General features: G+C 43.8%; 1 protein-coding gene and 1 long non-coding RNA gene across 6 annotated transcripts in view; one reads left to right on the top strand and one right to left on the bottom strand.

Moving 5' to 3' along the window:
* The window catches only part of KCNQ5 (potassium voltage-gated channel subfamily Q member 5), a 260,022-nt gene extending 243,031 nt beyond the window's left edge, over window positions 1–16,991 (bottom strand). For all 4 annotated transcript variants that reach the window (XM_052679000.1, XM_052678967.1, XM_052678977.1 and 1 more), the window contains exon 1: window positions 16,629–16,991. In XM_052679000.1, coding sequence (XP_052534960.1) covers window positions 16,629–16,987 — 359 coding nt within the window. In that variant the 5' untranslated portion in view covers window positions 16,988–16,991. The remainder of the gene's footprint in view (window positions 1–16,628) is intronic.
* LOC128078685 (uncharacterized) lies at window positions 1,562–13,834 on the top strand. Of its 2 annotated transcripts, none has more exons than XR_008205748.1 (3): window positions 1,562–2,274; window positions 11,711–11,853; window positions 13,485–13,834. It is a non-coding gene; the product is annotated as an uncharacterized LOC128078685 (long non-coding RNA). The 2 variants fall into 2 exon arrangements; XR_008205747.1 differs by having other exon boundaries at window positions 1,563–2,274; window positions 13,445–13,834.
* Window positions 16,992–19,158: the final 2,167 nt, after the last annotated feature.

The following is a 19,158-nucleotide window of genomic DNA, read 5'->3' as shown; positions in this document are numbered from 1 at the left end:
ACATTTTATTTAAGTTCCACACTAAAAAACCACAAACACGAACACCATTCTGGTGGGCTGCAATAGTCCTCCATTTCTTTCGGATACCTGGGACCAAACAAACCCCACCAGACTATGTCAAAGGGTTAGTGGGCCACCATGTCATGTCTAGAAGAGCCCCACAGCCAGGTACAAGGTAGGACAGATGCAATCTGTCAGTTATAGAGTAAATTGATTATCCGGTGTGGAAAGGAAAAGGCACTACTTCATTTTGTGATCGGGAGCTGCTGTGTTCAACAGCACCTTTGTACAAACATACATATGCACATACAAATAAAACCTCTAATTGTGTGGGTGCATGCTAAGGTGGTTCTGCATTTTGTTGCAATCGATTCACTCAGTGCTTCTACCACTGGAGGGAGTTAATTCTGGTCTGCATTCCGCATGAAGCATAACAGAGCACATACATTAAGCCACAGTTAAAGACACTCATACAGCACCGGCACACCTAGCCACTGTATGTCTGGTAGATCAAAAGAAAAACAACATCAGAAATGCCCATTTCAAAAGATACACAGCAAGGGATAAATACTCCCTCACATCAGTATTATTTTAAGAAACTTACTGTGTATGATTTTCAAAATGATATCTTTATAAAAAGTAGTGGAAAGATTTCCTCCATTTTTAAAAATAAACCAAGAAACCACAGCAATTTCCTGAAATTTCAGCTTCAGCTTTACACTTCTGTTCCTTGTGGCTCCAGTGTTAATTTGTTTTTCCATTCTTAATAACTAAGATGCTGTTCATACTATTTAATGAATTTTCAGGAACACATTTACCTCTGTTATCTATTTAACCAGACTATAAAATTTATTTTAAATTAATGAAATTTAATTACCTAGCATTCACTATTTAATACAGTTCTGTTGCGTATTTATGTTAAATGGTGTATTTTCAATGTTAATTCTATGTAATTAAAATTATAACCTTAATTGTACATAAGGTTTGGACAGGGCCCTCGGTAAGATGCTACAACTGTTGGTTAGCCCTGAAGTGGTCAGGCATCTGAAGTTCTCTATTCCTACTATTCTATTTCTATTGCTAAAAATGAAGCAGATAAAGCAACGGTAGAAAGATAAATCTATAAATAGATACTGGTTTCTACCTGGTTCTCTTAGTAGGCAATACTTTCAGGACATGGAGGTGTGTGATTCTGAGCTGTGAGAATTGATATATTTCTTATATTTCAAATAAATCAATATTATAAACTGCTCTGCTTAATTGCTTACAGGTGTATCTCAATTAAAACCCATGAGGATTTTACTCCATTATTTACACACAAGTAATTAAGCACATAATCACATTTCAAGCAGCTTAGACTCAAACTTCTATGGAGCCTTAGACTCCTAATAAAAAGAAATATTTATTTCATATCATTTTCAGTAAGACAGTTCTAGTTAAATCACTTCCCTCTGCTAAGGACAGACCCAAACCCAATTGTTCAGAGCCAAAAATTATCAGCAGTGCATAATTCCTGCATCCCCTAGAACACAAGCAGCTGTTTTCAGCCTTGTTTTCAGTTGGCATCTAGAGGCAGTGCCACTAATTAGCACACTTTTCTAGCAAGCTGATCACGCAAAAGAGGCTACAGAAACAAAACTCTCTTTCAAAAGCAATGCCTGAGGACTGCAGAAAAGTAGCACAGAAATTTGTGGTCTTTAATAACAAGGCTCGTTCTATATAGGACACCTGAATTTCCAGGAATGTCCTGGTACAGCTGGTACATTTCATATGTGTAAAAGCTGTAATTCTTGAAAAGCTGCAGGACCTCATCTTTACCAAAAGGCTCATCAGAATGAGTGCAATCATAATTTGGAGTTAAATTGCGTTATTTTTTTTCCAAATAATTTTTAAATCCTTACTTGCCTTTTTGCATAGTGTGCCTGGAAAGTTGCATAAAGTGTGTTCTTGAGGGCTGCACCTAATTATATTGGGCATCCAGAAATAGGTGCATCTGACTCAGAATTTCTGCATGCTTTGCCAGCCAATCAAACCATAAGACATGCAAGCTATGGTTAAATTAAGCAATAAGACACCGCAAGCTGCAAGTTGTGACTTATCGGCACACAACACACCGCAAAGAAGATCACAACAGGAAACAGTTCTAAGGTAGTAGCTGTCCTCAGCCCAGCTAAGAATATCATCATTACTGTGGCTCTGTGCACTTTGAGTCAGAGGACCTACTATGCTGACCCTGAACATCACAAGAGAGGACAAAACATAAAATCAGGGTAAGTGCGCCAAAGCTGTGATGCCTTTGATTGCCAATTTCTGCCTATCACTGCTTACATCTTTATAAATGCAAGGTTTCTTGCTTGATAATAATCATTCTCTGTAGACAGAATCTTCAAGCCAGGTTGAAAACCTTTTTGACTCTGACAAGCATAGAGCTGGCATATAAACACGTAGCTAGCAATTCACTCCCATGCTTTGCCAATTAACCTTAACCTTTGCCATTAGCAGATGGGGTGCTGTACTCTGCAGTGGTCCTGGACGTGTGGGCAACAACGATGACCCAAACAGAAACCACTATTCTTCAGGTCTTCCTACTGAAATGTTTCCACCATGGCAAGATTTTACTTTATTCTCTTGTTATGACAGTATGGAGGGAAAATATGCAAATCAATTGGGCCAAAACTGGTGCCAGAGACTTCCAGAGAAAGTGCATTTCAGCAGGAGAATTTGAGGATATTTGTGTTCACGCCACCAGAGTAGTCATTAATAACTAGGAACTTGCACAAAGTTGCCAGGCAAAACACAAAACATAATAGTAGATTAATCCCCAGATATTTTCTGCCTAGATTTTAGGAAAGCTAAAAGTGAATATGACAGTAAGACACTGGGGCAGGGCAACTACAGAGCAATTATAGTCATTGATAACCACTGCATATACAGACAATAATGACAGCAATTCAAGGAAAATCCTATAAGTAACCCATTCCAATACTGACTTTCTGTTAGCAGCCACTTTCCATGGAACCATTATATCCTTGCTAATTCAGCCATCCAACTAGCTTGTAAAGTCAGTTTCTAAACAGGGAGCAGGAAATCTTGAGGTTGAGCTGTAACTCTGAAGCGGTTATTTCAGTTGATAGCTACGTGTCAAGCAATGTAGCAATAAATTCTAAGCACTGTGGCGACTTGACATCAACTGCATTATGTGAATAAATACATTGGGTTTTTATAGATTGATATTATGAAGAACAGTCTTTCTCTATATTCATTATACAGCAAGCTCTGCTATTAAACGCTGCTTTGCGCAAAGGCTGCAAACATAATATACAATCAGCTATCAATCTAAAATATGCTTAAGAGCTATTTGAACAACTGAAGTATTTCCTATTGATTTCAGATTAGGAACATATCCACATTCCCACGCCTGCAAAAGAACAATCATTTTCAGAAAAGAATAAAAGTGTATGTCGCAAAATATGTTATTTTGTACCACATCATTTTCCAAACTCTATGGTTACTTTTGTAGCAGTATTTTAACAACTACCTTTAAAGGGAAAGCATTTTGTCACTTACAATCTCTGTTATTCATTGCAAATGGCTAGAGCAAAGATCCAAAAATGTTGCCAAAAGCATACTGTGATCCATTGCAGCTGCATATGAGTTATCATGGAATAGTCAGTCAGTGCAGCACAAGCATTGTGTGAGTTGCACAAGAAAACAACAAAAGTGCTGACTGATAGAAACCTGGAGGAGAATTTAAGTTATACAGCACTATTAAGATAAAGGATCCTATTACTTCAGTGATATTTTGCTTGAGTAAGGGCTTCTGGATTTAGACTGGAATTAATGGCTAGTAAACAGCTTTCAGATTTGGCTTACCATTTGTACATGTTAAAGACTTCTCTATGCAGAAGTGCTAATGTTTGCCTCAACAAACTGTAAGTCATGTTCTCTACTTTTTTAATGAGGATGGAAATGCATATCAGCACTTTATATGCACACACACACTCATACACATATATCTTTATATAGTTATATACTTGAACGCATCAGAGAGTTTCCAGAAAGCCCAGAACAGCATGCTGAAACTTTAAAGGACATAAACCACTGTGATAAAAGCTGTTCTGTTTTTTTACCTCTCAACAATGTCCATGGAGTCCTCTTGTTGGGCTGCCATTAGCAACCCCTTCAGCTCCGATCCCGTGGTTCTCTGATTGAGACTGGAGTTAATCAGAAAGCACCGAAGCAGTAAACGATCACTAGTGCCTGAGGAAAGCAACCAGGTACAACCAAAAAGAAGAGGCTGGCAGAGCATCTAAAAAGACACTCAAAGGGAAGTCAAATATCTTCACTTTGAATGCCTTTTTGGAAAACACCTGAATTTGGCTAAGAAGACATGGAAGCTTTTCTTGATATTTTCTGTTGGAGTAGGAACCTCAAAACACTCATTCACACACAATTAAAGGAATAAGCAGGTTTTTGCAGTGCTAGTTTAGTCCAGGATAAAAGAGATGAAAAATTGGTTTGCTTGACTTTAAGGATGATGAAAGTGCCTGAACTAACAAGGATGAAGATTCAAGAAAGTCTGGGTTATCATTGTATTTGCTAGGATTATGTGAGCAGAAAGGCCACACACTTCTTGCTTTCCAGGATATCTTCTGGTGTACAAAAAGGGCAAATGAAAGAGCGAACCAGAAGTCACAGTGTATACATGTTGCTTAATTAATACTATGTGTTCTGTGATCCATTCCAGAACTGAAGCTGCAAACATAGAGGACACAGCCTACCTCTGGCACAGTGTGCATCAATTTTAAATGTCTGTCATCTCAATGTCAGAGAGCAAAATATCCTTCCTTCACTCCTGTTTTTGAAGAATTTATACATGGTTTTGAAAATTCGGTAGTCAGTCTCAAAAAGTCATGAAGATACTTTGCTGCTGTTAGCTCACCTGCAGCCTGTTATCCCTGCCATAGGCTGGAAAGCCATGCTGCCATTCTGCTTGTTCTTCCATCAGGCATCCACTTCTCTACTTCAGTGTCTTCAGGAAAAGCCAAGTAATGCAGGAGGAGCTTTCATTAATCACATGATACATAATTTTGACAAAATTGTTATGCAGTGAAATTCCCAGGTTATGCAACAATGCAATATCTGCCAAAACAAGCATCATTTTCAAGAAGTGATTAAAAAAAAAAAAACACCACAATTTTTGAAACAGATTTACTGAAATTAGGTAAGTTACAAATGCAGTTATGTTAGCCTGCTATTAATAGCTTAGAGTTGAACGAACAACCTTTCTAACACGTGCTCCTGAGGTTGCCAGACAAACTAATAGGGAACAGTTTCATTTGTTCTTTTTCCCCTTAATGAATCATGCAAAGCGTACTTTCTGATTTTGTTACTCATAAATGCAATTATAATAATTAACTAGCCAGATGCTTTGTACAACTTGCCATCAGATGTTAAGACGAACAACTTTTTCCCTACGTGTTCTAGGAACAAAGTCCAGGCTGAGGACAGAGGTTACAGAGCCGCAGCAGTGAGCACTCAGAGCATCTGCTGAGCCCAGTCCTAAGGGTGCTGCAGGAGCTGAAACATGGGAAGACTGCAAGGCGAGGCTTTATCCTCCTGCCAGAAAACAGTATGAACCATACCCGTAGTGATTTGCTGCTGTCACCTGAACACCCTCTAGAGGTAGGCAAGGGAGTCCTGTTTGAAAAATGAACACAGATCCATCCTGGTAACAGCCTAATCTACCAACAACGCATGTCTGTAACAGCTTTCCTCTGATGTGAAGACAGAAGTTCTGTTAGTGAGCCATCACAACAGTCCAAACACAGCAAACACCCTGTGTGCACACAGAATGCTGCTCTGCAGCACACACTGCGCTGGGAAGGACACCGGTTCTCAGCTGGATGCTTAAGAGATGAGTGGGTCTCACTAACAAACTTATCCCATTTCCAAAATCAAAAGACAGTGCAGTTCTGCCTGACTCTTCTCTAACCTAGTTCAAAATCTTTACAACTGCTCATGTTCTCATCCAGGCTCATCTTCATCTCAGTCATAACTCACAGAGATTTGCCTCTTTTCTACTCAAGACAGAGAAAAATACAATTTTACCAGGGATGACTAAATGCAAAAAACACAGTCTCAATTTTGTAAAATCTGATTTCTTAAATAATGATTGCCAGACAATTATATATTTCAGATTCAGAAATGAATCTTAATTCAGAATTGCATCTGAAATGTCACTATCTGCACTGTCTCAATAATCTGAATTTTCAGTCACTATCTATTATATAATTTATGATTAACTCCTAAAGCTGATGATAAAAGCAAGCCAAAAAGAATACCATGACCTTTCCCTGGAAGGAGGTAATTTACACATGCAGGCAGGCGAAAAAATACTGGAGAGCAAAATCACACAAAGGATTTTTCAAATAAACTTCTCTTCTGACACTTACTGGTGTGATATCACACTTCAGTCTATTACGGACACTTCAGCTCCAGTTTTCCCATTAATGAACTGCAACCATAACAATGCTCAATCTAATTTTCTCGTATTTTTAGAGGTCTTTGATATTTTATAGATGTCATTAACTCAGCTATAGTTTCAAGGAGAAATTCCCTGGACAGGAATGAGACTGCTCTGTAGCAACCTGCAGAAAAAGTCCTTGAGAATTCTATTTCTCAACAAGCCAAAGGGCGTTCAGAAGGATGGGAATTTCCGATGTCCTCCACAGGTCTTCCTCAAAGTGTGCATGTAGCCATGTCATGGGGCTGTACTACTGGGACTCCATTTCATCCCTTCCTCTCAAATTGCCCATATGTGGTTGTTTCAAGCCATCTGTATTTGATGCTCAGATCATACTGTTTGGGGTTCAATGGTTATTCTAACTGGATAGGAAATCAAATTAATTAATATGCACCTTATCATAGAAAAATAGAAATCATAGAAATAGAAAAAATACGGAAAGCTACTGCTTTAAGTCTAACTAAAAGCTTGGCAAATGACTTGAAGCCGACAGAATCCTGTATTTACACGAGCTACCAGAACACATGCGCATACACAGACCCCCAAAACACAACATTTAGCAAGGACAAGTGACCAGAAACACAACCAGGTAGTAAACAAAATGATCATTATGTAGAAAAATGCTACTGATTATTTCCTCAGGTATGCACACAGGGTAGTAGAACTCAATAGAAAACAAAGTAAGGATGAACACCATGCTTTACCTATAAGTATGTTTAATAAACTGATTCACACTGGTACTTGTGCTTTCTCTCTACAGAAAGCAGAAAGAGAAAAAAAGGAAATTAAAAACATATTAATAACGTAAGATAAACACACATTGCTAACTTTACAGTAATAATGTGTCAAGTGAAGCAGATATAGATGAATTATCTCACACAATTTTCTCATCTAGGTGGTGTTTCTTTCCTCTGTACACTCCCACAATTGCACTTACCATCGCTCTCCCTACAAATTGTCTCCAGACAGTGAAATCTCATGTGGAGTGCCCACATTTACATAATGTAACAGCTTCAACAACTTCTGGATAGGCCTTCAGCCCTCCATAAAAGAATTTCAAGTGTCTATAAAGCTTCTACTAAGATGAGTTTCATTATCATCCCTGACTGAGACTGCTTTTACCAATGTTCAGTTTGATCATTTCCACTAACTGCAACATAAGTACAATTAACTACTAAGAACTCCACTAGAAAGTACATCTAAAAGCATTTTCAGGATGAAAATCAAAATTCCTTCTGAAGCACGCTTACAATTCAGGATCGCCACCTGCCTCCTCACAGCCTACAAGAATCCCTCAATGCTCTGGCAAGCAGATTATCTGTGGAAGCCAAATCACGAGGCTAGTCAGCAGCCAGGGTGACCTCTGAGGAAGGCTCACTTCTTTCCAGACAGCCTCTCCAAGCATCAAGTCAAATTTATTGCTTCCAAGACTAAAGGGGGAGAGAAATACATCTATTTGAACAATTTTTTGTATTATATAAAAATTTACAGCACCTGAAGATGTTAGCAAAGCTGTTCCCCTTTTCTTCAAAACTCTGCTTCCTCTTCAGTCTACGGATGCAGTTATGAATAGGTCATTTTCTTGAGGAGAGAAACATCCACAAACAGATGAGCAATTCAGTAAATCACTGATGTGCACCTGTCCTTACTGCAACTAACCATGGAGTGCACAGGAAGCATCCTGGAACCTCCTCAAAAGAACCATCACTTACTTCACATTGCTAATAAAAGCAGTCAGGTGGGCCACAGGCATGTAAAGTTTTGCCTCCCAGCTGCCCTTCAGGAGAGGCTCTGACACAGCTCTGAGGAGCACCCCATAGCCGCCAATGCAGCTCTTGGCCACTGCACAGCTACCAGAAGGGAGCTTGCTGCTTCCCTGCACAAGCTGATGTATGTTTCCTGCCACCAATAAGCATCCTTTTGCAGAAAGCACTAAAGGTCAAGAACATGCACTTTTGTATGGTGATGGCTTATACAACGCACACACACACAAAAAGGACTCTACAGGAACTATTATCAGCTGCACAGAAATGATAAAAGATGCAGAGTTTTGCTTCCTCCATGTAAGTTTACAGCTCACTTCTAACCTCAGTCAGCACAACCTTCTCAGATGCAGAGAAGTGCTTTGCAAGTTGCTGAATTGGTTGTGTGATGCCCTGGCAGCAATAAATCTACTCCAGAACAGGGCCATATGAAAAGACACAGCCCACTCACCATCCCAGCTCCTGTGCTCACACTGGCTTCACTGAGCCACCACCTTTCATGCTCTGAGGACACAGCAGTGCCAACACCAAAAGGATGTGGTTGCTGATCCAGACTGGTCTTCCAGGGACACTGCCCTGTGTTTCCAAACTCACTGTCAAACATGAGCAGCCCCACACCTCCACAACTCACAGAAGTAGTACATACAACACCATGTTTTGTCTTCATTTCCCCCAAAGTCCCTCTCAGGGATATTTAGAAAAGGGCCAGCAGTAACTTTTAAGCACATTCCTGTTAACAGAGCACGGAAGAGGAAGATTTGTGCATTTGCGTTTAATAGGTACTTCTCAGATACCATGGTTATGGATGAGCTTCAGACATGCAAAGCAGTTAAATGTAATGCACTAGAAGAAGTTAGATGCTATTTCTGACTGAATGATCTCAAAAAGGGTGTGTGCAGATGCTCTCATCTGAGACCCAACGTTGTTTTTCTCTCAAAGCAGAAGGATTTTACTCTCTTGGTTTTGTCACATTTGACTCATCACCACTATGTCGACATTTGATATAACAAAATTAAAATAATTAAAACTCTACAAGAACTCCTGAAAGGCTTAATGTGTTCCCTTCTTTTAAGAAGGGAGCCTCAAAGCAAGGAGGTAGCCAAGATAAACAGGAATATATTGCTTAAATCACAAAGTGAGCAGGTACAGAACTTCCTTTCTTCATTACTCCTAATCAGTTTAAGAGCATGATTCATTTGTTAAACTTCATTTGATACAAGTTGTGGAGAAAAAATTGAATTACCCACTGAAGGCACAACAGAATAATTAAAGGAAGTAGGTATTCAGTGCCTTTGAAAATCCATCTCTCCTCGAGAGAATGCTTATGTACATATTTGTGTCCATCTCCGTAAAGGAAAACATGCACGCTTATGCCTGAAAATCCTTGGATGAAGGCCAAGGAGAGAAATTCAGGTATGTGTAGCTGAGGACTGTGCCCTCCTCTGAATCACCAGGCCCAAGCACACATACTAAAAAGTACCCCCATCTTCTTTCAAGTAAAAACCAGTGCCTAAGACTACACACTTCAGTGCCCAAAGTGATGAATGTTTTGCTGAGCTTCCTGTAATGCAATTACACTGCAACTCAGACAGCTAACAAAAGATAAATCTGCTGTTCCACGGAAAATTGAACACACTTCTTGATCAAGTACAGATGAACCGTGAGACAGCCTTTCAACTTTAAATTAATACATAAAAGGAATTCTACTTTGACATAAGCATAGCAACTGCTTAATAATACTTTGCAATTGGTAAAACCACACAGCTGATGAATTTTTTGCCTTAACTGAGCTGCAGTGGCAATCCCTCGGGCAATCAGTCTGCTCTCTTACAGGAAACCTGCAAATCAAACTCTCAGTAATATCTCTCTCAGAAAACAGAAAGGGAAGGTAATACACAGGTTTTCCCCAATTCAGTGTAGTCTACAAAATACATATATAAAAGCAAATCTCAGTACGTCTTCATTAAAAATAAGAATGCATGCTCTGTTGTGTGAATGGTTTGCAAAGGGAAAGAACAAGATTTATTGTACAAAAAAACACACTAAAACATCTGCCTTACTAGGAAGAATGCAGCAAATAACAGCAATTCTGTTTACACGTTAAAGATTTTTCATTACATGGTACATTTTTTGTGTCCTACTCCTTCTTATTTTATCTGCATGGAGACCTAGTTTTCCTTCTACTGAAATCTGTGGCAAATATCATTAATTCTCATCAGACTTAAAATTAGAGTAATGGAAATATGACCACACAAAACAGGTGGACATTAAGTTTTGTCTGTAAGCTATCAAGAAACAACAAGCACTGACTTCTCAATGTTAGAAGTTTACATTACGTAGGAATAATTACTTTCATTTTCCCTGTGTAACTCTCTTTTTCCCCTTAAACATTAATAAAATTACAGAACGTGTTTTTCCATTCTACTAGAGCTATCAAAAAAGTTTCCCTTCATTTTCATGAGTACTGGTAAATATATTAATGATGATTATTCTAATGAATAGTGAATGAATTATTAAAGATGGAATGACCTTTGGTATTCCATTTGATTGATGCTAGAAGTTAATTACAACTATAGAACTTTTTTTTTTTTTTTTTTTCAAATTCAGTTCTACTTTTATCCTATTCAAGAAACTTAATTCATCACAAACAACAGTATAGGGTGAATAGCTATTAAAAATACAGTCAAATTTGGAGGACTGGAAGCTCATCACAACGGCCCAACTATATAAAGTGAAAATAAATGTCATGATAAAGTCAAATACTGCAGAAACTTGAAAACTATTAAAGAGAAAAGATCCCTAGCTCATTAAGCCACCACCTAGAACTGTCTCACAGGCAATTAAAATCTTCCTAAAATCTTCCAGGCAGTCTCTAAAGCAGCTACTCCTTTTAGACAGCATATACTTAATGCCGCATAGCGTATTCATAGATCATCCTATCCTTGGCCAAAGCCTATAAATCCAAGCAATATTTCTCACCATGTGGGGCCACAGAAAGTTCATCAAGATTCTTCACCTCATGCAAGACATTCAATAAACAAGACAAGAAAAGCCACTTCCAAGACTGACACAGAAAGAAAAACATATAAAAGGGACAATTGTAACCCCTCAACACAACACTAAATGCAAGGTTATAAAATGAGGGGGAAAATTACAACCATAAAGAAATACCTAACTTGCATCAAGAGTACAGTAGGAGAAGAGATGGAGAAGACTCCACTCAGGCTGTACATTTATTTAAAACCATTGAAGGCAAGTACTAATGTAATAGACGATCCGTCTCATTAACCACATACTGAACTCAATCACATTTGAGAAATAAACATTAGGATAGAAGAAAGCCCATGTGCATAAGTTTTCATCAGACCCAGCCCTGGTGACTTACCCAATGTAAATCTTTCGTTCTCTTATTTCTAAAGAGTTGAGGAACAGTTTTGATTTTTATGGCAAAGCAGTATTTCTCCTGGACCACTGTTGTTAAAGTCGGAAAAAAAGGAGAGTACAAATGAGGGAACTGAAGAAATCAAGCCTGAAGAGTAAAACATCAAACAATATTTTGCTAAGGTAAGTGAAAACCACTTCTTATGCACATCACATGATAGGCATTGCCAATCCTGAACATCCTCACATGGGCAACAGTTCTCTCACAAAGACTGAACAAATACAGAAATTATGCATTATGCAGTGCCCACAACCGAGTTCCAAGGACTGTGCCTGCAAACAGTGGTAGGAAACCACAGGAATGAAGCCTTGTTGACCATTTTATCTTCTCTGATGATCACAGAGAAAGCACAAAGAGCTTTGAGGACTGATATATATGCGTGGTTAGAGTATGAGTGAGATGCACTACAAAAGAGAATACAGGAAGTGAACATAAAAACCCCGGAAGTCCAATTAAGAGAAGAGTAGAGCTCTGCATCTGGTGCAGTCAAAAAAAACCAACCAAACACCAACAAACAACAACACGCATCCATATGGGCACCCAGGAGCATCAGTGAAAAGGGCCTTTATTCCGCATGGCTTCACACTGGGGCACCCATTTGTCCCCCTCAAGTGAAGCAACAAGAGATGGGCAGAAACTGGGAGAAACCCAGGAGAGCAACCAAGAAGGTCTGGGGCCTTGAGTATGTGCTTCAGATAGAGGTTAGAGAGCTGAGCTGATTCAGTATGGCAAAGGAGTGATCTACCAATCGACTGGCAGCTCACAGCAAGCCAAGCAACCTGTAACTCCTGGAAGAGAAACTGCAAGGATAAAGAAGACATATCCTTCTTAACAGTGTCAAACGGTACAAAAAGGGGCATATGAGAGGTTCAGATTAACTCTCCCTCCACCTCAAACCCTCTATTTTTCAACAAAAGGGTCAATGCAGGCCCGCGAATGGTTCCCCAGCAGGGCTGTGGCACCTCCACCCAACATGCAAGACCTGTCCAGGCAAAGATTGGTTGACATGAACAGGAAGAGAGTGTCTTCCAGTTGGACTGGAAAAATACCAGGATCCTCTCCAAAGAATGCTTCAAGGAGAAATGTGCACACATGCAGAATCACAGACTGCCCCAGATGGAACAAAATCCTGTGGATTTATACTGAAGTGCATCTAAGTGTTCACAATCATTCACTACCTGAAAGAAAATAGTTATTAAACTTTAGGTGGCAGCTACAGAGCTTTAAATTTTTACTTCCTCAGTGCCTAATAAAACTAATGTGGCTGTACTACACCATTTATGTTGTCAACTCTGCTAACACTTGCTATTTGTTAATATCATACTGTTATTTGTTTAATAAATAAATAAATAAAAATGCATTGTTATCCTAACAATAGCAGGCCCTGGTTCTGAAATGGTACTTGAAAAGATAAAAGCCATAGTACTACCTACAGAACACCTGGAATGAATTCATTAGATGCCTGTAGATAGATAAAGTGACAAAATCATTTTTCCTGCTATTAGGCAAGTATTTAGGGTGTTGCACATTACTGTTTCTAACCATAGTGTGGAACCTCCTTAATTATACTGATAGCGCAGTAGATGATGCAGCACTGTTAGCTCAGATGCAAAGATTCTGCTGTTCAACAGCCATCTGATCACTAGTAAAAGATGTCCAGAAAGCGGATATGGAAAGCTAAAACAGCTAGTTAAATTTTTATCGTATTGCTAGATTTTTTTCAGAAATCACTTCCCAGCCTTTTTCCATTCAGAATGTGAAAGGATGAGAAGAAGATCATATTGGGTCACACATCCATCTAGCCCTGTATCTTATCTCCTCCAGCAATGACCAGTGGAGAAGGCCCATGGAAACATCAATACAGGTCATGCAAAGTGATACGCACCTGGCCCTGCAATTTGTGATTCAGAAGCTTCCAGAGCAAAAAGTGATGGCTTTGTAACAATAAGGACATTGCTGCAACAAATACCAAAGATTTCTGCACACAATTTATTAAAAACAAGTCAGTAAGAAACAGCAACTTCATTATTCCTGAAATAAATCCAATGTGTAAAAATCAGGAAACTTATGCAACTAATTTTAGCAATAAAAACAGTATCAAGAGTAGTGCTTCTTCTGAACTTCTCATGCCGCTTCTTTTTCAGAATGTTAGTTAAGAATAAAAACAATACAAAATCCTTATGACAGCTGAAGATGAAACCAGAGTAAAAACTGCAACAAATCTGTAATTCCTCTTTGATCATTCCAATGCAACATCTGCACTTTCTTATCAAACCAAACCACCAAAAATAATCTAAATAAACAACAGTAACAACAGAAAGAAATCCTACGACATCCCAAGGCAACACTTCTAAGGAGTCAGAATATTAGAGCATTCTAACACACCTCCACATGCATTAAGTATGTACATATTGCACGTGTAGGTGATGTGGTGTGGAATAAATACTTCATTAGCCAGAGTTTAAGTTACTGACTCATTACTCATAAACGGTATAATTTTCTTTTCTGATTTTATAAGCGTATGTATTTTAAGTGTTCCTAAATGAGTAAGAACAGAAGACGGTGGTACTTGCAGTAAAGACTTCAACTAAGGCTGCTATGTAAAGCGCTACTGAGATACACAGAAAGGAACGTGTAATTTATGGCTCTGCAACCCAGCACAATTATACTGAAGTCAAAGGGCCATGCTCAAGAGTAAATTGTTCGCCTGGTAGCAAAAGTTTGCAGAGCAGCTGCCTTCAGCAGCATTTTGTAAGTTTGTATTTACAAATAAATTAACCAACTGGCTTCCAAATGTAGGTCACAAAACTTGCCCCTCAGGTGGCTACCTAATTTTCTCTCTGCTTTGAAAAGACCAATAGAAATAAGAGCAAAGCGGGCATCATCCCCATCTCTCAAGCATTTTACCCTATGGAAATGAGAAATGAAAATACCATTACAGAGATGGTTTCTTGTTTGCAGCCAGCGCTAATTCTCCCCTTTTCATTTCAAAAGCAACAGGCAGGCCTAAATAAACCCACACATCTAAGACTTCAAACTGAAACACTGAAAGCACCCTTGGTTTATTTCAGCCCTGCATATTAGCATGAGCTTCATTTCAGAAGAACACTGATCTAGACGTCGGGCTTACAGCAGAGAGCCCATTCATTCCTGGAGCAGAAATAGTGCTGAGCTATAACAGGCTCTGCAGAGTCAAGAATAGCTTAGCAAGGGTAGCAGTGGACATCTCATCCACATACGTGGTGATGTCTCCTCAATTGTGAGCTATTTCAAGACTTTTTTTTTTCCTGACCCCATCAGGGAGTATGTTTTCCAAGATGCATTTGTATTTGATCAGGTGGATGGAAAAAGTGAGCCAGGAACAGCAACAGTATTATCTGAATATCTGGCAGTCATTAAATCAGAATTAAATAAATACATTAAAAGAATTTATAGACCAGCAAGGGAGATGTCTGACAAACTGATATCCAATGGAACTAAAAAAAAAAAATGACTTAAAGGCAGGAACTGTAGCATCAGGGATCCTTGAAAGTAACAGTATCACTAGCACCTCTATATTACAGCAATGTTTCAAGCTCTCTCACACAGATTTGCTCAGATAAAAGATAGAATGTTGGCATTTTCAGCTGCCAAAATTGCCATTTGCAATTAAAAATTAAAACTGGCACCCATTCCATGCAGGCAATTATCTAAAGGCAGCTGGCGATCTTCCTTGTTTACAGTGCTGCTGTGTCATGACTTCACTCTGTTTGGAAATTTACTTTTTTTTTTTTTTTTTTTTTTTTTTTTTGAGGTTTAAACTTGTCAACTTTATTTCCAGCTTAAACTTTATTCATTTTAATGGTTTTCGTGGCGATGTCAAAGATTTCAAACTGCAATTCCTGGACTTTCCCATGGCACTGCAGTGCGACAGCTCCTGGCAGCTCGGCGATCCTCACGCCCTTCCCTACGCACTGCCTATAGGATACCACCTGTAGGAACCGAAACAGCGCGAGGTTCGAAACTAATGCCCTCCAAGAAGAAAGCTCAACCTGTATCTGATTTGCACAGCCGGACGGCAGGGGCAGCTCTACCGAGCGGCCACAAATCCTCGTGCTGAAGGCGTGACAGCGCTACGCCCGTTTCTGCCGCTTAGCGCTCGCAGCACGTTGGTTCTCCCCGGTCAGTGCGGCCGCGGAGCATCTCGCGGAGCGGCACAGCGCCGTGCTCTCGGCAGAGCACAGTTCCACCTCCGAGCCTTTCCCTTCGGCGGGGTTCGGGACTGCCCCGCTGCGGGGCGAGGAGCGCTCCCTGCGTGCCACTCCGCGTTCGGGGTCCCCATCCCCGGGAAAAGGGCCGTGCGCGCTGCGGCACCTCTCCGGAACGGTACCGGAGCCCCGAACGGCGGAGATCGCCGGGAGCTTGAGGAGTACCGCGGGGGAATCGGTCCGAGTTTCACAGATGTGACGACAACAGGACGCGGTCAGCGCCGCGCTCCTCGAAACGAGGAGAAGCGAAAGGAGGAGTCATTCGAGCGGAGAAAGCGCAGAAATGTCACAGAGCAGAGCGGGCAGGGCATGAGGTCTCAGAGCCGACGCTCTCCCTCAGCGCTTCCCCGTCCCCCTGGCCGTGCGCACCCCGGATGGCCGCACACGCGTGGAGAGACGAACACGGCGCGGGGGTTGGGGGCGGGAGGGGAAAGCGGGCGGAGTGTGGCCAACTTTGGCACCGAGCCGCTCCTTCCGCTCAGCGCTGCGAGGCCCCTCGTGGGCCGTCCCGCCGCGGGCACTGCGCGCCGGCCGGCTCTCGCGGCGCCGCAGGTGGCAGCGGCCGCCCTGCTCCCGGCTCGGGGCCGTTCGGGGGGAAAGCAGCGAGACCGGGACGCGACGGACTGGGCGGGGAGGGGGTCGGTACTCACACGAAGGCGTGGTAGACGAAGGCCCAGCCGCGGGGCCGCTCCAGCACGTTGTACAGGTAGTTCTGCAGCCGGCGATACTTGGCGTTCCGGCGGCAGCTCGGCCCGCTGCTGTAGGACAGCGGTTTCCCTAGCAGGCTCATGCGGGCGCCGTGCTTCCCGCGGCGGCCCTCCCGCAGCCCGGTGGGGGCGGCCGCGCCGGCGGTGCCCAGCAGCAGCAGGCCGTCCCCGCGGGCCGCCGCGCTCGCCAGCGTTCTGCCCCGGCCCGATTCCACATCCTTCATGCCCGCCGCCGCCGTGCCGCTCTTCATCCAGAGCCCCGCCGCGCCGCCCTCCTCCCCGCCGCCGTGGTTGCGGGGCATGGCATCACCCCGGGCGCCGGGGCGGGCACCGGGGCCGCGGCGGAGCAGGGCGGCCAGGCACCCCGCGGCGGCGGCCCGCAGCGAGCAGCGGGAGCCGAGGCTCTCCGGGCGGCGCCCGCGGGGCGCGGGGGCGCGGGCCACTTTGGGCGCCCGGCGAGGCGGGCCGGGCTGCGGCAGCTTCGCGGGGGCCCCCGTGGGCGCGCCCTCCTCCTCCTCCTCCTCCCGGGCGGCGGGGCCCCGCCGCCGGCCCCCGCAGCGCCGCCCGGCGTGGCTCCGCGGCCCGGGCGAGCCGGCGGCTCGGAGCGCCGGACGGGGCTCGCCGCCCCTCTCTCGCTCCGGGCGGGCCGGGTGAGCAGCCGCTCCCGCTGCGAGCGGCGGAGAAAGTCGGCGCCGGCGGGCAGCAGACAGGACGCGGCGCCCGCGGGTTAGTTGCGCTCCCGACAGATGTCCATTTAAGTCCGAGAAAGTCCCAAAAGTGCGGCGGCGCGGGGGAGGCTCGGCCGGCGGCGGGACCCCGCCGGCTGCGGACGGAGAGAGCGGCCGGTCCGGGCGGGGCGGCGGGAGAGAGCCGCCGGGAGTCCCCACGAGGGGACGGCGCAGTCCCGCGCTCCGCTTCGGCTCTTCCGCGGTTCCCCGGACCCGAACTGGCAAATCCCGGGAGCGGTGGGGGCTGCCCGGGTCCGCGGTTCCCTCCCGGCGCGGCGGCTCCGGCCCCGGCGCGGTGCGTCCGGAGCGTAGCGGTGCGGCCGCGCGGTGCCCGAGCAGCGCCGAGCAAACAAAGCTCCCCCTGCCGAGAGCGGGCCTTTAACGCCCCGGCGCATCAAGGTGAGCTCGCGGAAAAAAAAAAAATCCACCCCTCCACGCCGCAGGCGCGGCCACTCCGCGCCTCCCCGCCCGGCGCCGCGCCGCCGTTGGTCGCTGCTCGTTGCAGGGCGCGGCGGTGTCCCCCGACTCCGGGGGACCTCTTCGCGGCCGCGGGGTGGCGGAGTGCGGGACACACGCGGGCTCTGCATTGATGGCTTATTGATAAGGGCGAGTGGCACTGGTTTTGCAGCTTGAGCGTTGTGTGAAAACAGGGCGCTGATTTGTGTTGGGTTATTGGAAGTGGTAATGTGGGCTCCGGTGTTGTGTGAAAATCAGTAGGGGCATTCTGAAATACAATTAAATGTCGGCTTGGTGGTGTTTTGTTTTTTTTTTTCCCCTTCATAGTGGCCAGTTAGAGAGGCCGGGCTCTCAAGCATTTGATTAACACACACATCTCCAACTATCAGAAGTGATGTTCTGGGTGACAACATCAACTTGTGCCTCTCTAAAGCAACATGGAGGCATCTGCAGTGCCCCCAGAGCCCCCCAATCAGCTGTCTTTAAGTAGAGAGCTCTATCTTCCTCCCTTCTTCATTGCACTTCCTCCTCCCCAGCAGCCAGCTGCACACAGGAACTGTCTCACACGAGCTGCAGCAGCCGCTCGCGCTCTTGGTGCGGTGTGGCAGAAAGAGCACACATGTCAGAGCAATGTTAAGGAGTTGCTGTAAGTATCCACAGCAACCCTATTAATATTTAAGCTTTCCAGTGGCACACATCTACTCCTTCTTTGAATTGTAAATCGAGTTAGTTAATCCTTCATTTACCACTTGTTTGCATTTCTGTGTTTCGATATGCAAAGGTTTGTTTTTGTCCTCAACGACAGCACAGCATGCCTCAAAACAGCAGGGCTTCAGTGCTGGGCTTATGCTTTCCTTCTCCTGGCCTTAGTCAGTGGAATTAAATACTGGAGGATGGGTGCTCAAGTTCTGGAAACCTGAACTGTGCCATCAAAGTGGAGTGTGCATGGTCCTGTGGAGTGGGCAGCCTCCACTCAGCATCACCAGTCCTGCATCCCCATTGCGCATCAGTGTCCTCATCCTGCATTCCTGTCCCCATCCCTGTACCCCATCCCACGTCCCTGTCCCATCCCCTCATCCCTATTCTCATCCCCATCCCCATCCCTGTAAGCCTGGCTGTGGGCAGCACTGTGACCACACACTGTCACAGAACTACATGGAAGCATTGCTGGTGAGAGGATCAAGGCTATAACCTGGGGATATGTACAGTAAACCACAAAAGTGAGTGAACTCCTTCTCCTTCTGTACTTTTGGCAATCCGCTAAGAAATATCCTTATAATTCTGTGCCC

Source organism: Tympanuchus pallidicinctus, unplaced genomic scaffold (genome assembly GCF_026119805.1).
Source record: "Tympanuchus pallidicinctus isolate F22 unplaced genomic scaffold, pur_lepc_1.0 scaffold1, whole genome shotgun sequence".
Taxonomy (NCBI): domain Eukaryota; kingdom Metazoa; phylum Chordata; class Aves; order Galliformes; family Phasianidae; genus Tympanuchus; species Tympanuchus pallidicinctus.
The sequence above is the reverse complement of the archived record's forward strand: the minus strand, read 5'-3'. Positions and strand labels throughout refer to the sequence as shown.